General features: G+C 41.5%; 1 protein-coding gene across 1 annotated transcript in view; it reads left to right on the top strand.

The window, feature by feature from the left end:
- Positions 1-7,027: 7,027 nt before the first annotated feature.
- The window catches only part of MTDH (metadherin), a 36,240-nt gene continuing 23,247 nt past the window's right edge, over positions 7,028-20,020 (top strand). Inside the window, exons 1-4 of the mRNA XM_040071260.2 lie at positions 7,028-7,650; positions 13,506-13,610; positions 18,518-18,599; positions 19,009-19,188. Coding sequence (XP_039927194.1) covers positions 7,246-7,650; positions 13,506-13,610; positions 18,518-18,599; positions 19,009-19,188 — 772 coding nt within the window. The 5' untranslated portion in view covers positions 7,028-7,245. The remainder of the gene's footprint in view (positions 7,651-13,505; positions 13,611-18,517; positions 18,600-19,008; positions 19,189-20,020) is intronic.

Genomic DNA, 20,020 nt, shown 5'->3' with positions numbered 1-20,020 from the left:
CAAAGTGTTCTTCACCTCCCAAGGCGCTGAGCTCTATCAGTCATAACGACAACTCAGCTTTGATGACTAAACACTATTTATGTCAAAGGTTTAATGAGAACAGACTTATCCATCGTACAGGTAATTAAGTTTAGTATTTTTATCAGAATGTTTCTGTATTTGAATTATATAGTTATGCACAAAAATGGGAATTAAAATGAAAAATAATGTAAAATTGAGAAAGACTTTGAAGAACACATTACTCCTTAACAGTGAATTTTGATTTAGGATTCTCTCTCAGCTCAAAAAGCTGATCATGCCAACAGGAAAAAAAATAGGGTGAACTTTGAAGGTCAGAGAGGGACATGGGTTACTCATATAATTTAACTCTTCCTTTTTCCTTAGGAAAGAAATCCTTCCAGAAGCACTGCATCAGAAAAACAGTAACTGTTCAAAGTCTTGCTTTGACCACTCTGAGAAGGCAACCATTGACCACTCTGCAAAAGCAACTGAGTACTAGCCCAGGTCCACCAGCCATGTCCCAGTAAAAAAGCTTTCAGAGGAAAATTTTTTTTTGCAACATGCATCTTCCTTCAGCAACATCCTTCAAGCTTGTAATGGTTTTAACTTAATAAACCCAGGCAGAAACACTAATTAATGTAGGGGTTTTAGCATTTATTCTCTTTTTGGGGGAGGGAGAGATTAGGAGAAAAAAAAAACCAAAGCAGGCTTAAGCTTAAAAATTAACAACAATGGTTTTATTAACATACACTAAAAGAATGAAAGAAAAAAAGAAAGTTGAGAAAAAGAAAACTTAAACTAAAACAGAATGACACTTTAAAACACGCTTCTCTCCTCTTACAAACTATTAACTCTCTTATTAAACAACATAGAAAGACACAACTTGAGATTTTCAGTCAGTTTCACTATTTAGACATAATTACTCATTACTTTAGGAGAAGAGTCTCTCTAAGATTTTTTATGAAGACATTTGCCACAAGACAAAATAGTCCAGCGCTCCCAATGTCACACATCTGCTGCCGCCCAGAGTTTTCGCAGACTGTGATGTTCTATCAGCAAAGCTTCTCAGTGTATCTGGGGTACTATTCACAAATACTTCTTCTAGTCTAAAATTATCTTTGTCTTAAAGGCTGAGACCTCCTTTTAACCCAGGACCGGGGGCTTTAAAGTTCCCAAATAAATCTCAATTACATCAGTTCTCAATTTTAATTAGAATAGCATTATACCAAACAACACTAAGATGCTGCAAAGAACACTCCATTTCTCCATAACTTACCTTAGAGAAGTCCGGTTAAAAATGTCCACTTCTTCAATCCGATTCCAATATTATTAGTTCTTTCACTTCTAATCTAACTGACTTCATTTGGTGTCTGTTCTACATACCCTGTTTTCTTTCTTCTTTCTCTCCAGGAAGAATTGTGCTTTAAAAGTTCCATGTTACTAGGAAAGAGTTAAATCTGCCCGGGCTTGCAAGGGCCACGTGCACACCCTGGGCTGCATGAACTGAAGAAAATGCCAAGCTGTGCTGATGGAGGAAGCTGGTAGATGTGCTTTTTCCCACCCCTCGGTCTCATCCAGGGCGGCTCAACTCAAGAGCTGTTACGGAGCTGCAGGTTTTCTTTCTCTGCTGCCAGCGGTGATTAAGCTGGGCCATGTCTTGGCCCCTTCTGCCGTGGTCCGAGCACACGGCCCCGCACTGCCGAGCTGCAGCCGCCTCTCTTCCCTGCCAGCAGCAGGGGAAAGGGGCTCAGGCGGCCCAGGCCCTCCCTGTGCGGGCAGCGGCCCTCAGAGCCCCGGCTGAGCCCGGCTCGGCCACCCAGAGGGGCAGCAGGGCCCGACCCGGAGCCGGCCCGGCTGCCTCCAATGTCACCGCGTGCCTGATTCCAAAGCAAGAGAGTTATTGATCTGCAACAGATTAGTTTTAAAAGTCCCTTCCAATGTCGCATCGACATTTCCCATTGGTCAACCCAGCTGCCAATATCCCAGCCAGCTTTTTGATAGGTCCCTGTCCTCCCGCCCCAAACCACTCTACAGTCATGGCAGGGAAAATCATCCCACATTTCTCTATAACCAGAAAATAAAATTGTGCCAACCCATTATAAGGCTTCTCTCCTAACTGAGCTCTGTGCTTTGTCTCTCTCCCAACCCTAAATTTATGTGACTGTGGGGACTTTGCCCCAGCTACCCCAGACACTGTATTGAATGAGAGCTTGAATTCATAGCTATCACTTAGATAAACATGTCCTCATGTAGTTTAAGCACAGCTTTCTTGGGGTGATTTTATGATTATTAGTCTATTCCCTGATTGCCTGCTACATGCTCAAATATGGTTGCTGTAGCTTTAAGGTGTGTCTGGGGGGAGAAAGGAGCCTTGGGCCCCTTTGGTGGGCTTTACCACAGCCTCTCTCCCAGGTGTCTGGTGAGTCATGTGGTCTGGGTTTTTGCTTGGCTAGCATGGGGGGTTTTGTTAGCCCAGGCAGAAGCTTTTCTTTTTTTTCTTCCCCTGAGATTGGAGAGGCCGCAGCAGCAATTCTAAAGCAGCTCTTCAAAGTGAACTGGATGGTTTGGTTTTGGTCCAAGATCAGAGACCAGGGGAAAGATGAGGGGCCTCTCCGTTTTGGCCCCGTGTCTCTGAAAAAGCTGAGCCAGCAAGAGAAAGCTCACCTGCTTCATCAGCTGTGAAGAGGGGACCAATATCAGAGACTCACCAGGTTCCACATCTGATTGCCCAAACTGTTGCCTGAATCTACTGGGGTTTTTCATTTGCTTCTTTGTTTTTCCCTGAAAATCCATGCCATTTTGTCCACACCAACTGGCAAATGCTGTGGGGTTTTTTTTGTTTTTTTTCCCTGGCATGTTGGGGTTTTGTTCCAGTGTGTGTGTGCGTGGGGGTCAAGGGGGCTAAGTTCTGACAATTCAATACCTAACATTTATTTCCTTTTTACTGTGTCATATGGGTACTCTGTCAATAAATGGTTGGGGGGGGGTTTCACTAGTATTCATTTTTTATGGCAGAAAGGGATGGTTGAAACCCTTTTATTTTTTGGAGGAAACACTCATTCCAGAGTGGTTTTTTTCCTAAACTTGTCTCTAAACCAAGACAATAGCACAGGATTTCAGGAGAGAATTCTTCTGATACTCGACTGTTCCCTTCAGCAGCCTCTTAACAGGCTTAACTGGGCTAAACTGGAGCTTCTACTCTTTGTGTCTCTTCCAATTCTTATGCCAAATGTAGGTGTCAGCTGAGATCTAGCTCAACATTCTCAAGCCATAGTCCAGGTGAACATTCCTCAGGGAACATTATTTTTGCCCCTATCCCCTCCTTTGGCAATCCCTTTTCAATCTGTGACCAAATGAAGTGCTAGGCTTTCTCTCTTTTCCCAAAGCTGAACATAACCAGATCCCTAATCATTCGTTCAGGCTGAGACAGCCCAAAGTCTCTAGCGACCAACCAGATGAGAAACTTCTCTGAGAATAATTTTTTCCTGCCCCACTCCAAATGGGGATTCAAACTTGGCCTATTTCCTGTCCCTAAGCCTAATTTTAGCCACAACTCTAACACCTGGTATCTGCAGAGACCAGTCAAAGACCCCAAGCTATAGCCATGATAAACAAGTTATCCTAAGAGAATCCCTTACAGCAAATCTTTTTTATCAAAATGGAGCCCTGGGCTCTGCCTTGTTAGAAGTCCAGCAGTCTGAATGCAAAGGATGGGTTGAGCCTTGGTTCCAGATCCTGAACTAGCACAGAGATTAAAAAGATTTCAAGAAAGAGGTATTTTTGCAGCCTACCCCTTAGTCCAGCTGCTCCTTTTCTGCCCACACCAACTGTAGCCCCAGGTTTTATCTCTCTCAACCAGGTATGTAATGTTATCATTAATCATAATCCCAGACATCAGTCGGGCCTTCTCCAGCATGGCCCGGATGAAAAACGTCTCCAGGAAGATTTCTTTTCATGTCCTACCCCTTTTTGGCAGCTCTTGGCAGCTCTACACCAAGTGCATCTCTAGGCACAATGACTCTCATTCTCCTAATCCAACTCTTAACTCTAAGGCCATTCCTGAGCCTGGGCTGAGTCTTGGCTCAAGGCACCCAGCCATGACCTAGATGAGAAATTTCTCAACGAAAACTCTATCAGCAGACTACTCAATCCTTTTCCAGCTACTTGTTAACATTGCCAAGGATGGCAATTCTTGGATTAGGGATGTTTTTGTTGTTGTAGCTCCCTCCTTCCAGAAAGATAATGAATATATAACTTAATATTTTCAGTGAATTATGTACTGAGTTCACCTTAAACAACTCAGAGTCATGATCCATATAAGACAGCAAAATTGCTTATTGTTCAAGATTTTTTCAATTTCCTGTCACAACAACCTTGGATGTATCTTGTTAGGATTCTGCTTATTTAACTGATCAGAGGCTACATGCTTCTGCTGTATCCGTCTGACTTCTAATCTAAAGAATGTCTACATCTGCAAAACACGTGGCTTCTATATAATTCAAGATAATCATGAAAACCTCTTGAAACAGGTATTTTGAGGCTGCAAAGCAATAGATAGGTTTTCTTCATACCATGTCAACCAACAGGTATGGACTTTTAAATATGGTGGAAAGGTATTGTATAACGTATTTCTAATAGCTGTTGTGATAGAACAAGGAATGTTTGCACAGTCAACAGAGCTGACATTAAAAAAAAATAAGTTTAAGCTTTGTCTCCATTCTTTTTGGTTTTGCCATTATTTTCTCTTTTTTAATGTGTCATGTAATGTGTCAATCTTATGCTGTGATCTTTGGGAGAACGGTATGAAAAAGATGATCCTTTATATTAACACTGCTGGAAGAGTCCTTGGGGTAACTTGGATCAGATCTATTATTACAGTTGAAGATTAATTCTAGACTAATATATGTCGAAATTAGTTCCAAAGAAAACGTTTGCTTTATTTGATTAGTACAGTCAGAGTAGTATATTGGTTCCCAACTGTTTTAATGAGTCACACAGTGTTTCTTCAAAATATTCCAATTTGCTACAACGGTATGCCTATTTATGGCTCTATCTCATTCGTTTAGAATAAAAATATATTTATTCCTTTCAGATTAACTTACTTTACCATCCCAATCAAACCGAAACTGGCTATTTCCAGGTGAGGATCTGCTCCCTTTGTTCTTAAGACAGAAATGTTTTTTCCGACGAGAGCTCAGCTCTTCACGATGCTGCCACGTGGTGGTGCCCCGGCGCTGCGGTGAAAACCATCGTGTCAATCGCTTGGATTGTGGAATTCAGCCCCACCAGGTTCTTGCGGTGCTTTCTTTAAAATGAACAGTATTTACTGTTCCATGGCCTCGGTTTAATATATATACACACAAAACATAAAACACAAAACATCCACTGTAGCTGAATGATGCTTTCAAATTTGTTAGGCATATTTTTGATTGATGTATTTAAAACCATAACTACATGATCACTGTTCTGTCACTTCTGTCTATATAGTGCAACAACTTAAACTTCTTAATACTTACAGAATACTTTATTTGAGATGTTAGGGTAGCTGAAATGTGCAACCAGTTGCAACAACAGTTAATATTTTCTGAAAAATAGAAACAGTCTATGCTAAAGCATCCTTCACTGACTGATGTCCTTCTATGAGAAGGTAACCCACTTAGTGGATGAGGGAAAGTAAGGCTGTGGATGTTGCCTACCTGGACTCTAGCAAAGCCTTTGACACTGTCTTCCACAGCATTCTCTTGGAGAAGCTGGCTGGTGATGATTTGGGTGAGTGCACAGTTTGCTGGATGAAATACTGGCTCGATGTCACACCCAGAGAGTGGTGGTGAATGGAACAAATCCAGTTGGCAGCTGGTAACTAACTAGTGGTGCTACTCAGGGATCAGAACTGGGTCCACTTCTGTTTAACATCTTTATCAATGACCTCGACAAAGGCGATCAAGGTAACCCTCAGCAAGTTTGCAGCTGACACCAAGTTGTGTGGGAGTGTTGATCTGCTGGAGGGTAAGAAGGCTCTGTAGAGGATCTGGACAAGCCAGATTGATGGGCCAAGGCCAGTTTTAAGAGGTTCAATGAGACAATGTTGGGTCCTGCACTTGGGTCATAGCAACCGCATGCATTGCCCCAAGCTTAGGGCACAGCATCTGGAAAGCTGCCCAGCAGAAAAGGAACTGGGAGTGCTGGCTGAAAGCAGCTGAACATGAGCCAGCGTGTGCCCAGGTGGCCAAGGCCAATGGCATCCTGGCCTGCATCAGAAACAGCTTGGTCATCAGGACCATGAAAGTGACTGTCACTCTGCTCTCAGTGCTGGTGAGGGTGCACCTCAAATCCTGTGTCCGGTTCTGAAAAGACATTGAGGTGCTGGAGCACCTCCAGAGAAAAGCAATCAAGCTGATGAGGGGTCTGGAGCACAAATCCTGTGAGGAATGGCTGAGGGAACTGGGAGTGTTTAAAAAAAAAAAAAAAAAAAAAGAGAGAGAGGGGCTCAGAGCTGACTTTATCGCTCTCTCCAACTACGTGAAAGGAGGCTGTAGCCAGGTGGGGAGCGCGGCCTCTTCTCCAAGGAAACCAGCGGCAGGACAAGAGAACATCACCTCAAGCTGTGCCGCGGGAGCTTCACTTTGGACATTAGATGGAATTTCTTCACAGAAAGGACGGTCAGACATTGGAATGGGCTGCCCACCCTGGAGGCGTTTAAGGAAAGACTTGACGTGGCACTTAGTGCCAAGGCCTAGTTGACAGGCTGATATTCGGTCATAGGTTGGATTCGATGATCTCAGAGGTCGTTTCCAACCCTCTGGCCTCGGCAGCTCCCGCCGCTCCCCTCCGCTCGCTGCCTGCCACGTCGAGATCGCGGCCTCCCCTGCCGGCACCGCCCTTGGCCGGGTGCGCTGGGCCGGGCGGGAGGCGGGAGGCGCCGCCCCCGGCCCGCGCGCGGCGCTGATGGCGGTGGCGGCGCGCTGCGGCGGGGCGCGCGGCGGGGCGGTGACGTCGCGCGCGAGGCGGAGGGCGGGGAGGAGGAAGAGGAGGAGACGCGGGCGGCCCCGAGGCTGAGGCTGCCGCGTTCCGCGGAGGCTCCGCTCGCGTCCCGTCCCGTCCAGTCCTACCCACCCCCCCCCCCCCTCCCCCTGTGCCTCCGGCTCAGGCGGGCCGGCGCGGCTCTCCCGAGGCCGCGATGCGCTCGGCCTGAGCGCGCCCTCGCCGCCCCGCCCGGTTCGGGCCTCTGCGAGGCCGGGGACCGCGATGGCTGCGGGAAGCTGGCAGGAGGCGGCGGCCGGGTGGGCTGAGGAGGCGGCGGCCCGGGTGCGGGACGCCTTGGCGGGCGGGCTGGCGCTCCTGCGTGCCGAACTGGGCCTCGACCCGGGCCTCGACCCACAGGCGCTGCCCACCTGGCTCGCCCTGGCGGTCCCGGCCGCGCTGGGGTTCGTGCTGCTGGGGCTGCTGCTGGCCGCGGCCTGCGGGGGCGGCCTCCGCAAAAAGCCGGCGCGGAGCGCGCCCGTGAGGAAGGGTGACGAGGCGGTCGGCGCGGGCCTGACGGCCGGCGGGGGCCAGAGCAAGGCGGCGGGCCCGGGCCCCGGGCAGCTGAACCTCAAAGGCGATGAACAGAAGAAGAGAAACAGGAAGAAGCTGCCGGAGAAAGCGGCGCGGGTGAGAAGGATATGAGGGCCGGGAGGGCAGCGGGGGTGAAAGGCGTACTGACAGCGGCGGGACGGGGCGGGCAGTGGCTCCCGACCGGCCCTCGGTGGGGAGTCGAGGGGATCGCGGCTCCGAGCGCGGCTGCCGCTCCCCAGGCACTGTCGCCGGTGGGAAGGATCTGGGTGCCGTAGAGCTCTCCCCGAGCCGCCGTGCGGTATTTGCCTCTGGAAGGAAGAGATGGGGGGTCCTGACTGCTCTGGAGCCGTCTCGTGTCGTTTGGGTTATTTGGTTGCTTTGAAAACCTGGAGGAGCAGTGCTGCCACAAGTAAACTACATGTTAATAGTCGTGGGTGATGAGGAAACGGCTGGCTTTTTGGAAGCATTGTATTGTAAACAAAAATTATATGAAGGCTGCATTTTACTGTTATTATTTGCTGAATAATAGTGTTAGCATCCAGTAGTGGAGACCTTAGCATAGCTTAGAATTTCAAGCCAGGAGTTGTAGTCTAGACAGGTAAAGACTATTGGAAGCAGCATTGTAAGCCCTGTAAATGCTGTGGTGATTCAAACTTGTGCTTTGAGTAAGCTTTTTGCTTTGTTTTTTCAATAGAACATGTTAGTGTCAATGTTGCTGTGAGTATGCCTCAGTAGCAATATGCCTGATTTAGTTGTTACAGTAAGGATCATCTCCTTTAATAAGGAAATATGTGTCTTAGCATCCCCTCAAAAGGAGGTCATTCCTGTAGTTTATATTTTTTTAAATCCTCAATGTGTGGTGTGGGAACTTTCCATCTTTGACAGTATGCATCCGCTTAAGAGAAAACTAGTAGAATGCAGACATTGTCAACTGTCCTTTTAAAACTTACATTTGCCATTGTTTTGGGGCTTGAAGTGATTGCTTCTATAGCTTTTATATTGTTAGGATGTTTGTAATCCTATTTATGTCCAAATGGATTATAGGAATGAAAGTGTAGATGTCCCCTGCCTATTACAACTGTGTCATATAATAATATCTTGCTCTATAAAATCTGAATTGTTTCCTTAATGACAAGATAAAGGAGAGGCAATGGGTTTGTATCTTCATTTGTGTCTGTGGCAGCATTAAGATTTGAGAAGTTTGGGGAAATTTTTAATGAGAATGTAAGGCTAGGACATCTTAAACAGGGGAAAAAAAAAAAAGTCTGCATATGTCACCAATTTGTTTTTGAGCACTGAACTACTGAAGTTGTTTCTGGAAGTTGCAAGAGACTGAATGCTGAGCACCAAGAAGAGGAAACATGATTCAGAATCTTTCCAGTGTAGCTAGGTTCTCCATTTTGGAGAAGGCATGCTGAAGATGTAATTATTTTGCCATCTTGTGAAGCAGATACTTCAGTGTTAAATACATATGTTACGCTTTCTTGACAACAAAGACTAATCCTAAAAATTATATTGATTTTTCTTGATTTTTTTTTAGTCGAAACTCCAGTATGAAAACAAATTATACTCTTGCAAGTCATTGCCTAAGACATTAAAAAACAACTCCACAGAAGATAGAGTGACTAGGTAGATATCACTGTTGTCTTGACATTGCTTTGTAGTATAGGGCTTCATAAAAGCAAACTTTAGTAATTTGATATAAAAACTAACTGCCATTTTTGGTGAATATAATTAATTGTACTCCATTGAGCTTGGTTTGCATGGGCGTAGAATAAAGTTAAGGCGATGTACGAACAAATCTGTTTGTAATCAAAAGAGCAAAGTAGTATTAAAGCTGTCATTCTGGGTCGTTAAAATTTTAAAAGTTATTTTTATAGTACTTTGTATTAATTATTTCCATGGTGAGATGAAAAAAGTGCTACCTTCCTCCAAAAGGAAGTGCACAAACTGAATCATTAACTGTAGTGCAAATAAGTTTATACCAGTGGCAGAGTTTAATAGGCCTGCCTTGTGCTCATTTTCCAAGATAAGTTTAGAGAGGCCAATATTAGCGTGTCTGAGTGTTTTCCGACTTTCATGTGAAAAATTCTCAAAATAACATTGGAAACTTACAGATTCAACAAAAATTCTTACAGATTGCTGCCTGGCCATTTTCATCATGTGGTTTGTGTGCTGTGATTCTAATACTGAGGGCTGGCACAGGAAAACAGTAAGCCTATTACCAGTAGATTTACTATAGGGCTTGCTATGCCAGGGTCTAGATTTCCATTGCGGGCGTTTCAGAAAGCTTAGAGCAGCTGGCCTGTGGCTTTAAGAGCACTCTACAGATGTCTAATTAGAAGCTGTAGGGTTACTTTAATACAGAATTACTGAGCTCACTGTATGGCAGGTGATGTGTAACACTTGTCAGTCAGGATCAGAAATGTTCTTCACTGTAGCTTTTCTGAGGAAGAGAATTCATTGCACATGGCTTTATTCAGTGCCTGTATAAGTAGGGTACAACTTAACCTATTTTACTAAAAACATGAGTTTCTTTGAGTGGCACTGCATTGGCTGGATACAGTAGAACCTATGAGATTCTGTTTATTTACTTGCTGTGAACAAACTGAGAAATAAAATGGAGCTGAAACTGTTTAGCGTTCATTAACATTAAAATTTACAGAGCCAGTTCTGTCTTTCTCAGGCTGCTTGGAGAAAGGTATCGTGGTGTCTTTACATCAGGTTCTGTGCAATAAAGCTGCTTTTTTCTTTTTTCGTTTTTATTTTAACTCCTGGAAGAGGCAGAGCTCTCTGGCCCCATTAAGAAGGTTTTTTTTTTCTGTCCATAAAACTTGATATTTAATTTTAATTCCTTCTCCTTCTAAATAATTACTGTCCTCTATCTCCTACTTCAGAAAAAGTTGAAGCTGTTCTTACATGTTTTCTGTGCAATCTGCCAAGCACCACAGAAACTTGAGAGTAGCCATCTTCTGTGCTCAGCTGCCACTTTAGGAAGCCATTCACACCATCTATTTGTAGATGTGGAAAATACCAAATTGACTATGTACTTCCTATTGTTTATCATGCACCTGGAGAATAAATGCTACACACTCTAGTAAAAGTATTTGCATTCATTTGAGGAAGGTTCATACTTGGTCTGCTTGAAAGAACTTTCTGGTTTATGGCTGTCTAGTGCTTATTTACACTTAGATTGTGTAAAGACTTTATACTTTCAGCTGATGTTCATGTGTTGGTTTGTGTATAAGTTAGTGATCAAATGGCAGAACTTCGGCTGTAGGATTCTTCAGGCCTCAGAGAGAAAATGGCTTAGTTAGTTTCTGAAGAGAAGCTTACAGAAAACATTGGTAAATAGATTCTTTCACTGGCCAAAGATGTTCTAAGCAGAGGTATTTTTTATCATGTGTAACTGAGGACTTTGGCAAATACAGTATTGTAAGATTGAGGTGATAGCAATTTCATTACTACTCTTTTGAAGTGTGAAACTGAGTTATCTTTGCACTACCGTGTTTAAAGAGTACTTTTCATTCTGACAGTCTGAGGAAAACCTTTTCTGTGTTTGGTGTATCTTAACACCCTCATATGAATGGGTGTGGAAAAAGGTTTATTTAAGTATTGGAATTTTAAGGCACTCAGGCAAGAAAAGTGTTCAGTAACCAGTACTGTTACTGACAGCATTACTTCTGCCTTGTTGTATTATGCCTGGCAGCTTTAAGATGAAGGTAAAAAGGATGGCAAATAATAAATTGCACAATTTTGGATTAATTAATTTTGTCAGTTTATGTTTAATATATTACCCATGGAAGTTTTAAACTTAGGGCTGTGGTGGTCTTTTTTTAAATGAAACACTTCTGAATACTGCAGAAAAACTTTTTTCTTTCCCAGTTCTGTTGCTTTCTCTCTGGATTTTGGTTAGAATTCTGTGCTTCATCTACGGGCAGAAAATAAATGTGGAGAGCTTCCACTGAAAAGGCAGATATTGCAGTTAAGGGATGCATTTCTCCTTGAATGTCTTAAAGTGCAAGTTTTCAAACATATTTCTAGAGGTTGTTGTTTATGTGATCAGATGATCAAACAGCATTTTGAACAGTCATGTGGATGAATTATTCTAGAGGGTTTTTAATGGACATGAATTTTAGTTTATTAGATCAAAGAGGCAGCTGAAGTTTTTTTAATTAAAGATTAAAACTTCTATTTATTGAATAGCTGGGAGGCATTAAGAAAGTAGTTTTCAATTTAAGGGATATATGTAATAGCTAAGAAGCAAAACAAAGTACAGAGTTTAAAAAGTTAGTTGGCTGTAAACTTTTTTGATACATAACCAATACATCCGATGCATCAAATATGTTATCTAACTTTACTGCTACACAGGCTCTGGAGAAAATAGAGGCACAAGAACTGAGCTTTGGCAATGAGTTACTTTCAAGGTTAAGTATCAGTTCTTTGACATCCCTGTGGAATAGATCAATAAGGTGGACTTCATTGAGAAGAACCTTTAGAGTGAGTTCCTCGACCAGACTAGTAAAATATACTTTATTTTCAGAATGCTGAGGGAAATGGACTGCATATTAGATATGAGGAGTCTAGTTTAAAGCTGGTTGTTGCAGGAGAAGAGGGGTTAGGTGACCTGATCTATTTCTATTTATAGTTACTTTGAAGAAGTTGACAGTCTTGCTAACTACAGTAAGCAATACTATATTATGCACTGGTGAAATCATGCCAAGGGTGGTTTGTAAGCATAATACAATGTGGCAAGACTTAAATACCTCTAACCGTCATCAGATCTGGTATTTGACGGAGTAGGCCACTCTAAGTTGTGATTTGGCTTTTGTTTTACTTGAAAGCAATTAGGTTTGTGTGATAAAGAGTTAAAGTAGCTTTTGAGGTTTTGATAACAAAAAAACAACTAAAGGTAATAGAGTTTGAAATTAATTCCTGTAATTCTTTCAAATAAAAGCAGCCTTGAAGTTGCTATTTATGCTTATTTAGTTTTCAGTCATTAATTTATCTGAGTCATTCTGAACATGAACCAGTGACATTCGTGTGGACTCTGTCAATTACTGTTCTTGACAAATTTTCTTCATGCAGTGAAATTAATGGCTGACAGTATTATATATGCATATTTTCATCTTTTCTGCAGTTAAGCAGAGTAACTTCAGTCATAGCTTTTTGTTAGAAGAAAGTGACTTCTAAATTACTACATTTTTGTGGGGAATATGTAGGCTAAGATGTGTGCCTTTGCTGTCAAAGGTAATGTAAAGACTCATTTAATGATTGTCCAGAATTTTAATTTTATATGTTGAATAATACATGCTAATTTTATTTCCTTAGTTGTGTGAGGGGGAAATGGTAGACTAATGTAACGCCTGTAATCAAGTCTGTCTGAAAAGAACAATGGGGTATCGTGCTTAGTCGTGCTTCATGCTTGATTTCTGATTTCTGTTCTACTATGAAGTTTAACTTGTGAAGGAAGTGGGCTGGGAGGGATATGCATAGATAGAAATTGCAGATGTTTGGTCAATGTAGAAATTACTTTTAAAAATTAATCCTCATGCTGAACTGCTACAAAGTGGTAATTGTGTTAATTTCATTAGATAATTTGTGGCATGTACAACTGTAGCTGTTCTCAGTCAGTTTTTAGAAAAGCTGCGGGTCATTTTAAAAGCTGGTAAATTTCAGAAATTTACCTTTTGTTATGAAATTCCTGGATTGAATACGAGTGAGATGGAATGAGAAGACCTGTTCTCTTTCCTTTCTCATTTCTGTGTTTGGTAAATACGGAATTGTAGTAGATCCTTTGAATGCCAATCCACAATTTGGTCTGCTTTATTCAATAATCTTACAGGCATTTTTCTGTCAACAAGTAGTTGCATTTCAGTAATGGTGTAATTTGAGCTTTGCTTCATCTGTTTTCTCTAATTTTTTATTATTTATGCTCACTGTTTACACAGCCTAATGGACGGTCTTTCCTTGATGTATCTGAAGATGAAGTAATACAAACTGTTCGTAAAGACAATATAAAGCAGCCTGTGGACACAGAAAAGAAGAATGAAAAGGTTAGTTACGGATACAAAGCAGCAGTGTTGAAGTTTGATGTATATTATTTCAGTATCTAATAACTCTGGATTTGGTTTGAAATCCTGTTACTTGAATGAATGAAGAGGCAGATTTCTTACTGTGAGGACTACTAATCTAATTTGGAGTTGGAAAGAGCTAAAGTAGTATTTTCTTGACTTCTGAGACCTTCCTAAACATCACAGAATGTTTGTCAAGCAAACCCTACTCCCAGCCCCCCACTACACACTGATATCTGTTCATCATGTGACAGTGTTAAGCCTACAGAAATAAAGTGTGTTTCATCTTGATGGCTTCTATGGGGATGCAGCATAATGGTAGTATTGTTAAGTACCTTGTAAATGGTCTACCAATTGGGGGACTACTATTCAAAGGATTAAGACCATGTGCCTGCTTATTTCTTTTGCCAGATGTATCCATTAGTAATTAGAGTTCTTGATTTTTGATGATAAATGTGAGCTTTGAAGTCTGGTGTGAGCTTTTTCTTACGCAAATTAAATAGCTACATTAAAAATACCTTTTTAAATATTGATATGCAATGTCTAATCTAAAAGGTAACCATATTACTGGCAGTGTTATTTTTTGAACTGTGAGGATTAATTTTATCATACATGCTGTCATTTATGGGCAGCATGAATATGCTTAGGCCTTTGATAATTTTTTTGCTTGGTTCTTTTGCTAATATTGTGCATGGAATTTTCTCACTGTCTTTGTTTTCTGACTTGTTTTCTTCAGTAAAATGCTTTTGTTGTAACTATACTGAGGAAAAATAAAAGATCATGTATAAACAGTCAGAAACACTTTGCTGTGAGGGTGGTGAGGCACTGTCCAGGCTGTCTGGGGAGGTTTTGGATGCTCCATCCCTGGAAGTATTCAAGGTTAGGCTGGATGGGGTTTTGAGGAACCTGGTTTAGTGAAAGTTGTCCCTGCCTGTGGCTGGGGTTGGAAGTAGATGATCTTTAAGGTCCCTTCCAACCCAAGCCATTCCATGACGGTTCTCATTTCTTTAGCTCATTCAAGCTTTAATAAATATACTTGGCTACCCTCCAATAACTTCTTTTGTGGTTAGTATTTTGTCTAAAAGACTGCATCCTTTGATTTTTCTGTAGGGCTTTAAATGTTTTTGCCATTGGCAAATTGAGTGACTTTTCTGTGAAAGAGGTTTGTCTTAAAGTTCTGTGCTGTGTGGCTCTTGCTCTTCCCCGTGTTTTTCATATCATACTGGTTTTGCTTTTTTTTTTTTCCCAAGAACATAACACAATTTGAATGTGAATGAATAACTCTATTTGCAAGGTCTCAAGTAGATCAGGTGTTTAAATCCTAAACTCAACTTCACCTTAAAATTGCAAACATAGTGATCTGAATTTTAAAATGTGAATCTGAAGCTGCAGCTCTAGGAAATGAGTAACACTGAATGGATGTGGATGATTATTCAAATTGGGTTTTCATATCACTTTGGGGAACCCTGGGCAAAAAATGATTGGGTCAGGAGTAAATTGTTACTCTTCAATTAAAAGCATACTTAAGCACTTCCTTTGAACCACAGGTAACTGTACAGGCTTCTAATTATTTGGTAAGGATTCTCAGGGCATCTGTAACATTTGTAACATTATAAATCTGCTGAGGTTGTGAGGGGTTCTGTGTAAGTGTCTTTGTGTACCATCTTTGGGATGGATGGTGTAAGACAATGGCTGTGGTTGAAGTTGTGTGTGCGTGTGTGTACATATATGAATACATATAATCTTTGGCTTGAAGGGTATGGTTATTTTTTGTGCTTCAATATATGCTTTTAGTGAAAATCACACGTCCTTTGTGTTTCTGTATTCCTTGGCTGCTTCAGGATTGTGATTTTCATGCATGTTTTTCTGCTTTGTTGGAGGGAAGATTTGGGTAACATCTGGAGTCTGGCTGTTCACAGGGTTTACGATTCTGCAATTAGTGACTTGCCACAGTACAAGTGTTTTTTTAGTGTTTAGTGTAAGGGCTGTTACCTAAGAAGTGACTGTGGATGAGACTGGGGGAAGTTAAAATGTCATCGTCCATTCTGTTTGCAAGCACGTAACTGCTTTGTCTTGAATACCAGAAATAATTGCTCAACCAGGGATCAAGAAGAAAGGTTTCTTTTTCTATTGTTCTTGCATGGGGCACAATGCATCTTAAAGACTTAAAAAATTTTGGCAGGCCTGCAGTATTCCTCATGTGCTCTTTGGCAGAGCCAACACTGGCATCTTTGTGTGTTGCAGAAGGTGACACTGAATGCATGGACTTCTGCAAAATGACTGGCTGGCTTGCTCTGGCTTTAGCATCTCTTGCTGTTTCTGTCAGTTTGGTACTGAGATAGCAACTGGTCCAGCACCAAGCTTAGCAGGTGGTGGGTTAATTGGATAAAAAATGATGGTTCTGGTTTTTCAGAACAGGGTAACACAGGTTAGGAAAGTAAACACATTTTCAAGATTTGCATTCTTGATCTTTTTAAAAACAGTGTTTGTTAATGACAAACTTCTTTTTCAGCTGTTAAACTTTGATGTTTTCCCTTAAAGTGTAAAATTTGATGGAATACTTCCATAGGAGCTAGTTATTTAAGGAAACTGAAGTTACAACTTACAAGAGTAGTTGTTGGAGTCCAGGGCATTCCTTTGGTTGCCCTGGAGGGTCAGAGACCTGGGCAGGGGGGTCTGGGACCCCAGCCCAGAGCTCAGAGAGACACTGGCTTTGATTTCAGTCTATGGGAAAAACTTCCTACACTGAGAGAAGGTTTACAGGCCACAAGAATTTGAAAAAATGGTAGTTTAGCTTATCACAGAAAGAGAAAATAGTAGTTCTAGGTTCCTAGCATTGAAGTGAATAGGGACAAGATGGAGAATCTGGGGCGTTGTCTCCTTCTTCTTCTCCTTCTCCTTCCCTCACTCCATTGCTGCATTGACGTGGCACAAAGTAGTTAGTGAGGATTGGGTCAAAGTAAAGATGACCTTTTTAGTAATAGTGATAGACATTGGTAAGAAATAGTAAACAAGAAATACGTAGTAATTAGTATAAAAGATAAGGACAACCCAGCTCGGGGGGAGATGTGAGGAATCCGTGCAGCTGCGAACATCTTGTCGGACTCCGAGAAAATTGTAAGATAAGAAACAATAAACGAAGTATGCAACATTGAAAAATCTAAACCTGAGAACTCCGTCTCTTCCTTCGGCTTGGCTCAGAGCTGTGCAGGGGAGCAAAGGACCCTGAAACCACCTGAATGTTGGGGAAAGCCCCCGACAAGTAGTCATCTTGAACTTTTGTCTGGGAGACTTCTGAAGTAATTTATCGTGTTCTCTTAGTGCCAGAGGACAGTTGGGTAGTCAGGGCATTGTGGGTGGAAACTTTAGGATCTCAATTTCCAGTCTTAGTGTAGCTGCAAATGGGAGACAAAGGTAGAAACTTAATAATCTTTCTGTGTTTGATCTTGAAGAGGCAATTTATAACTAATTTTAATGTTAATTTTAATTTTTAATTCTTTCCTTCGAAGTTGCCCTATCAAATAATTTGACTTGTTCATATTTTTAGAACCAATTCTTCTCGGGTTGCTTTTGAAACCAGCCCTTCTCTTTTGGAGGCTTTTCAGAAGTTAGCTGGTATGTGGGTAAAGGTAGTCTGCTGAGCAAATGAGAATTCACTTTGGGCACATCTGTAGTTTGGGTCCCCTAGTACATTAAACCATGAGTTAACTGTTCAAATCAGTTCCCTAAATGTTATAGGTGTGATGATGCAGCATTGCATGTAAGCAGTGAATTTTTTATCATGTCTGCTGCACTAACAAGCTGTGCTGCTCTTAGTACCTGTATTGAAGCGGCAGATTACTTTTGGGGCATGGTAACTCTGAGGCATATGAACTGCATGTCATTGTGGGGGCCCGTAGAATATCTGCAGCAGCTGTGGTAATAATTTAAGTGTACCAATTCTGAGTCCTAGAGAGATTGTTAGACACTTTGACATTTAACACTAGAAAACCAAATAGTGGGAAGTCAGGTATAGAGCTGGCAATTAGTAGTCTGACTCTCATAGATGTAGTCCAGAAAGACATCCAGCATTCTTAGAATGTTTCAGACAGTGAATAAGTGAATAGTTCCCCTTACAACATTTGAGTGGATAACCATATTTCTTTTAAAAGTCTTGTTGTTTTTCATTCATGCTTATCTGGTAGTTCTTCTAACCCTTCTTCACTAGGTTGAAAAGCTTCTCAGTACTGTGTTTTCTTTCTAAGAAGGTAGTCAAGTCAATTTGCTCCAAGGCTTTCTGCAATGTATTTTCTCCCAATATCTTGGGGTTTTTTTTCAACGCTATCTTTTCAACACTCTATGTTGCTACCTGTTGTACCAAAACTATTGCAGAAGTAGTCATGTCTGTTCCTATTTGTTTAGCTTAGCTCTTATATCCAGGAAGCCTATGGCTTCTGATTAAACTGATGAAACCTTGAGGGAAAAAAAGTTTGTAATGTATGGGCTCTAATCACAGCTTATATTTTGAAGTAATTTCCAAGCTGGGGGGTTTTTTGCCTTTTTTTTTAAAGGAGTTACTGGCATTCTTTATTTCTCCATGTGTAACTGTATGCTTCTGCACAAAACAAATTTTGACAGAGTGGGATCTTCCTGCTAAAAAGCTCATTACTCCTCTGTGACTGATGCTGCCAGCATAGCTTCTTCTTCCTGCCTGGCCTTGTACTCTGAAGCATAAGTAATGTTCCCCCCACGTGCCGTTTCTGTGCTGCATTAGTCTTTCACAGAGGGTTTTTCAGGAGAATCTGTTTTAAATTTATTCCTGCATTTGGTGGGGAGGAAAGGGAATTCGGAATCACTATGCCAAGTGATCAGTAAGTAATCATTAAGATAATGTTTTATTTTTATTCTAGTCAAAGAAAAAAAAGAAATCAAAGGGAGATTCCAAAACGGTTCAGGATACATCTCGTCTGGATGGAAAGGAAGTTGATGAAGGTACTCAACACAAACATACACAAAATGCAAACATTATGGCTTAAATGCTGTTTAAGATTTACTTGTGTTTGGTTCATAAAGAAACATAAACTCATAACTCTGTAGTCACGTACTATATCCAGAAATCTGATCTTTGAAACAATGGTATTTAGTAACTTCAACTGATTTTTTTAAAGTAATCTTATAAAAACTGAGAAGTTATAGATAGTAGAGTGCTCATGTTAATCATGTTTTGATCCGTGAAGCCAAGTATTATCACAGAAAAACTTACCTTTGGCCATTTGTTTGTGTTTTCAAACCAATGTTGAATCTGACTCATTAAACTGTCCTCAGACTTCTGTTTGATATGATACAAGCTAAAAATCTTCCTCTCTGACTTAGCAATGTTTTCATTTGGGTGATGTTTTAGGAGCCTGGGAAACAAAAATCAGTAACAGAGAGAAGCGTCAGCAGCGTAAGCGAGACAAGGTGCTGAACGACAGTGGCTCAGGAGAGTCAAATCTCCAGGGTATAGAAAACACAGTTACAGTGTCCATTGAACAGCTGATGCCTACATCATCACTTCCAGTTGGTCTCAGAAAAAATAAAGGTATGATGCTTGATAGGTCTGTGAATGTGTCCTAGAAAGATAATTTTACTCGAATGCTTAAATAATGACTCTCTTTTGCATGTATGTTAGGTATATCTGGAGGTGAAACTCTTGAGGGAATAATTTCAAGCTGTGTAAAACTACCTTCTCATTGTGCAAAACTCCCCCTTTTCGAGCTGTATTTTTGGGAAAGCTCAAGGGAGTGTTTCGGAGCAAGTGGCTAAGACACTGGCCTGCATCCACACTGGTCCACTGTTGGTTGCTGCACAGCTGCACAGGATTGTCCCTGTTCCTTCACTTGTGCTCTGTCTCTCAGGCATCCTCGGCACTGCTGCAAGAACCACCAGCTCCTTCACTTGAGTGCTTCCTTATGGAAAGGTTATACCCCTGAAGTTCCCTTAAAATATCATTCACTGCTTAACATGTAGGCATTTTTCCCAACAAAGATCTGATCCTGTACTAAAGCTGTTGATAGGCACGTGTGGCTGAGATTTAGTAGTCATCTACTGTTGCTGAGGATTTAATAGATAGGGCTGCTGCTGCTGCTACAGAAATTAAAGATTGCATGGGCTGATTTAAAGCATGTATAGGCACGGGAATTCATATTTGGGTAAAACTGAGAAATGGGTGCTTTAATTAAATGAAACTTGATATTTTAACAAAGTGATGAAAAGACTGAGCCTAACAACTGTGTAGTACCTTGAAACAATTTATTGAAATTTGTCTGTCTCACCCTCCTGTTTCGTTGTCACTCATTTGCACCTTGATTGAGTGCATAATTGCTGCCCTGAGGACTAGATCAGTTGTTTCCTGTTGCCTTTTTTTCCAGTCC

The sequence above is a fragment of the Hirundo rustica genome, chromosome 1, assembly GCF_015227805.2.
Source record: "Hirundo rustica isolate bHirRus1 chromosome 1, bHirRus1.pri.v3, whole genome shotgun sequence".
Taxonomy (NCBI): Eukaryota; Metazoa; Chordata; class Aves; order Passeriformes; family Hirundinidae; genus Hirundo; species Hirundo rustica.
Note: the sequence above shows the minus strand (reverse complement) of the source record. Positions and strands in the feature narration are given on the sequence as shown.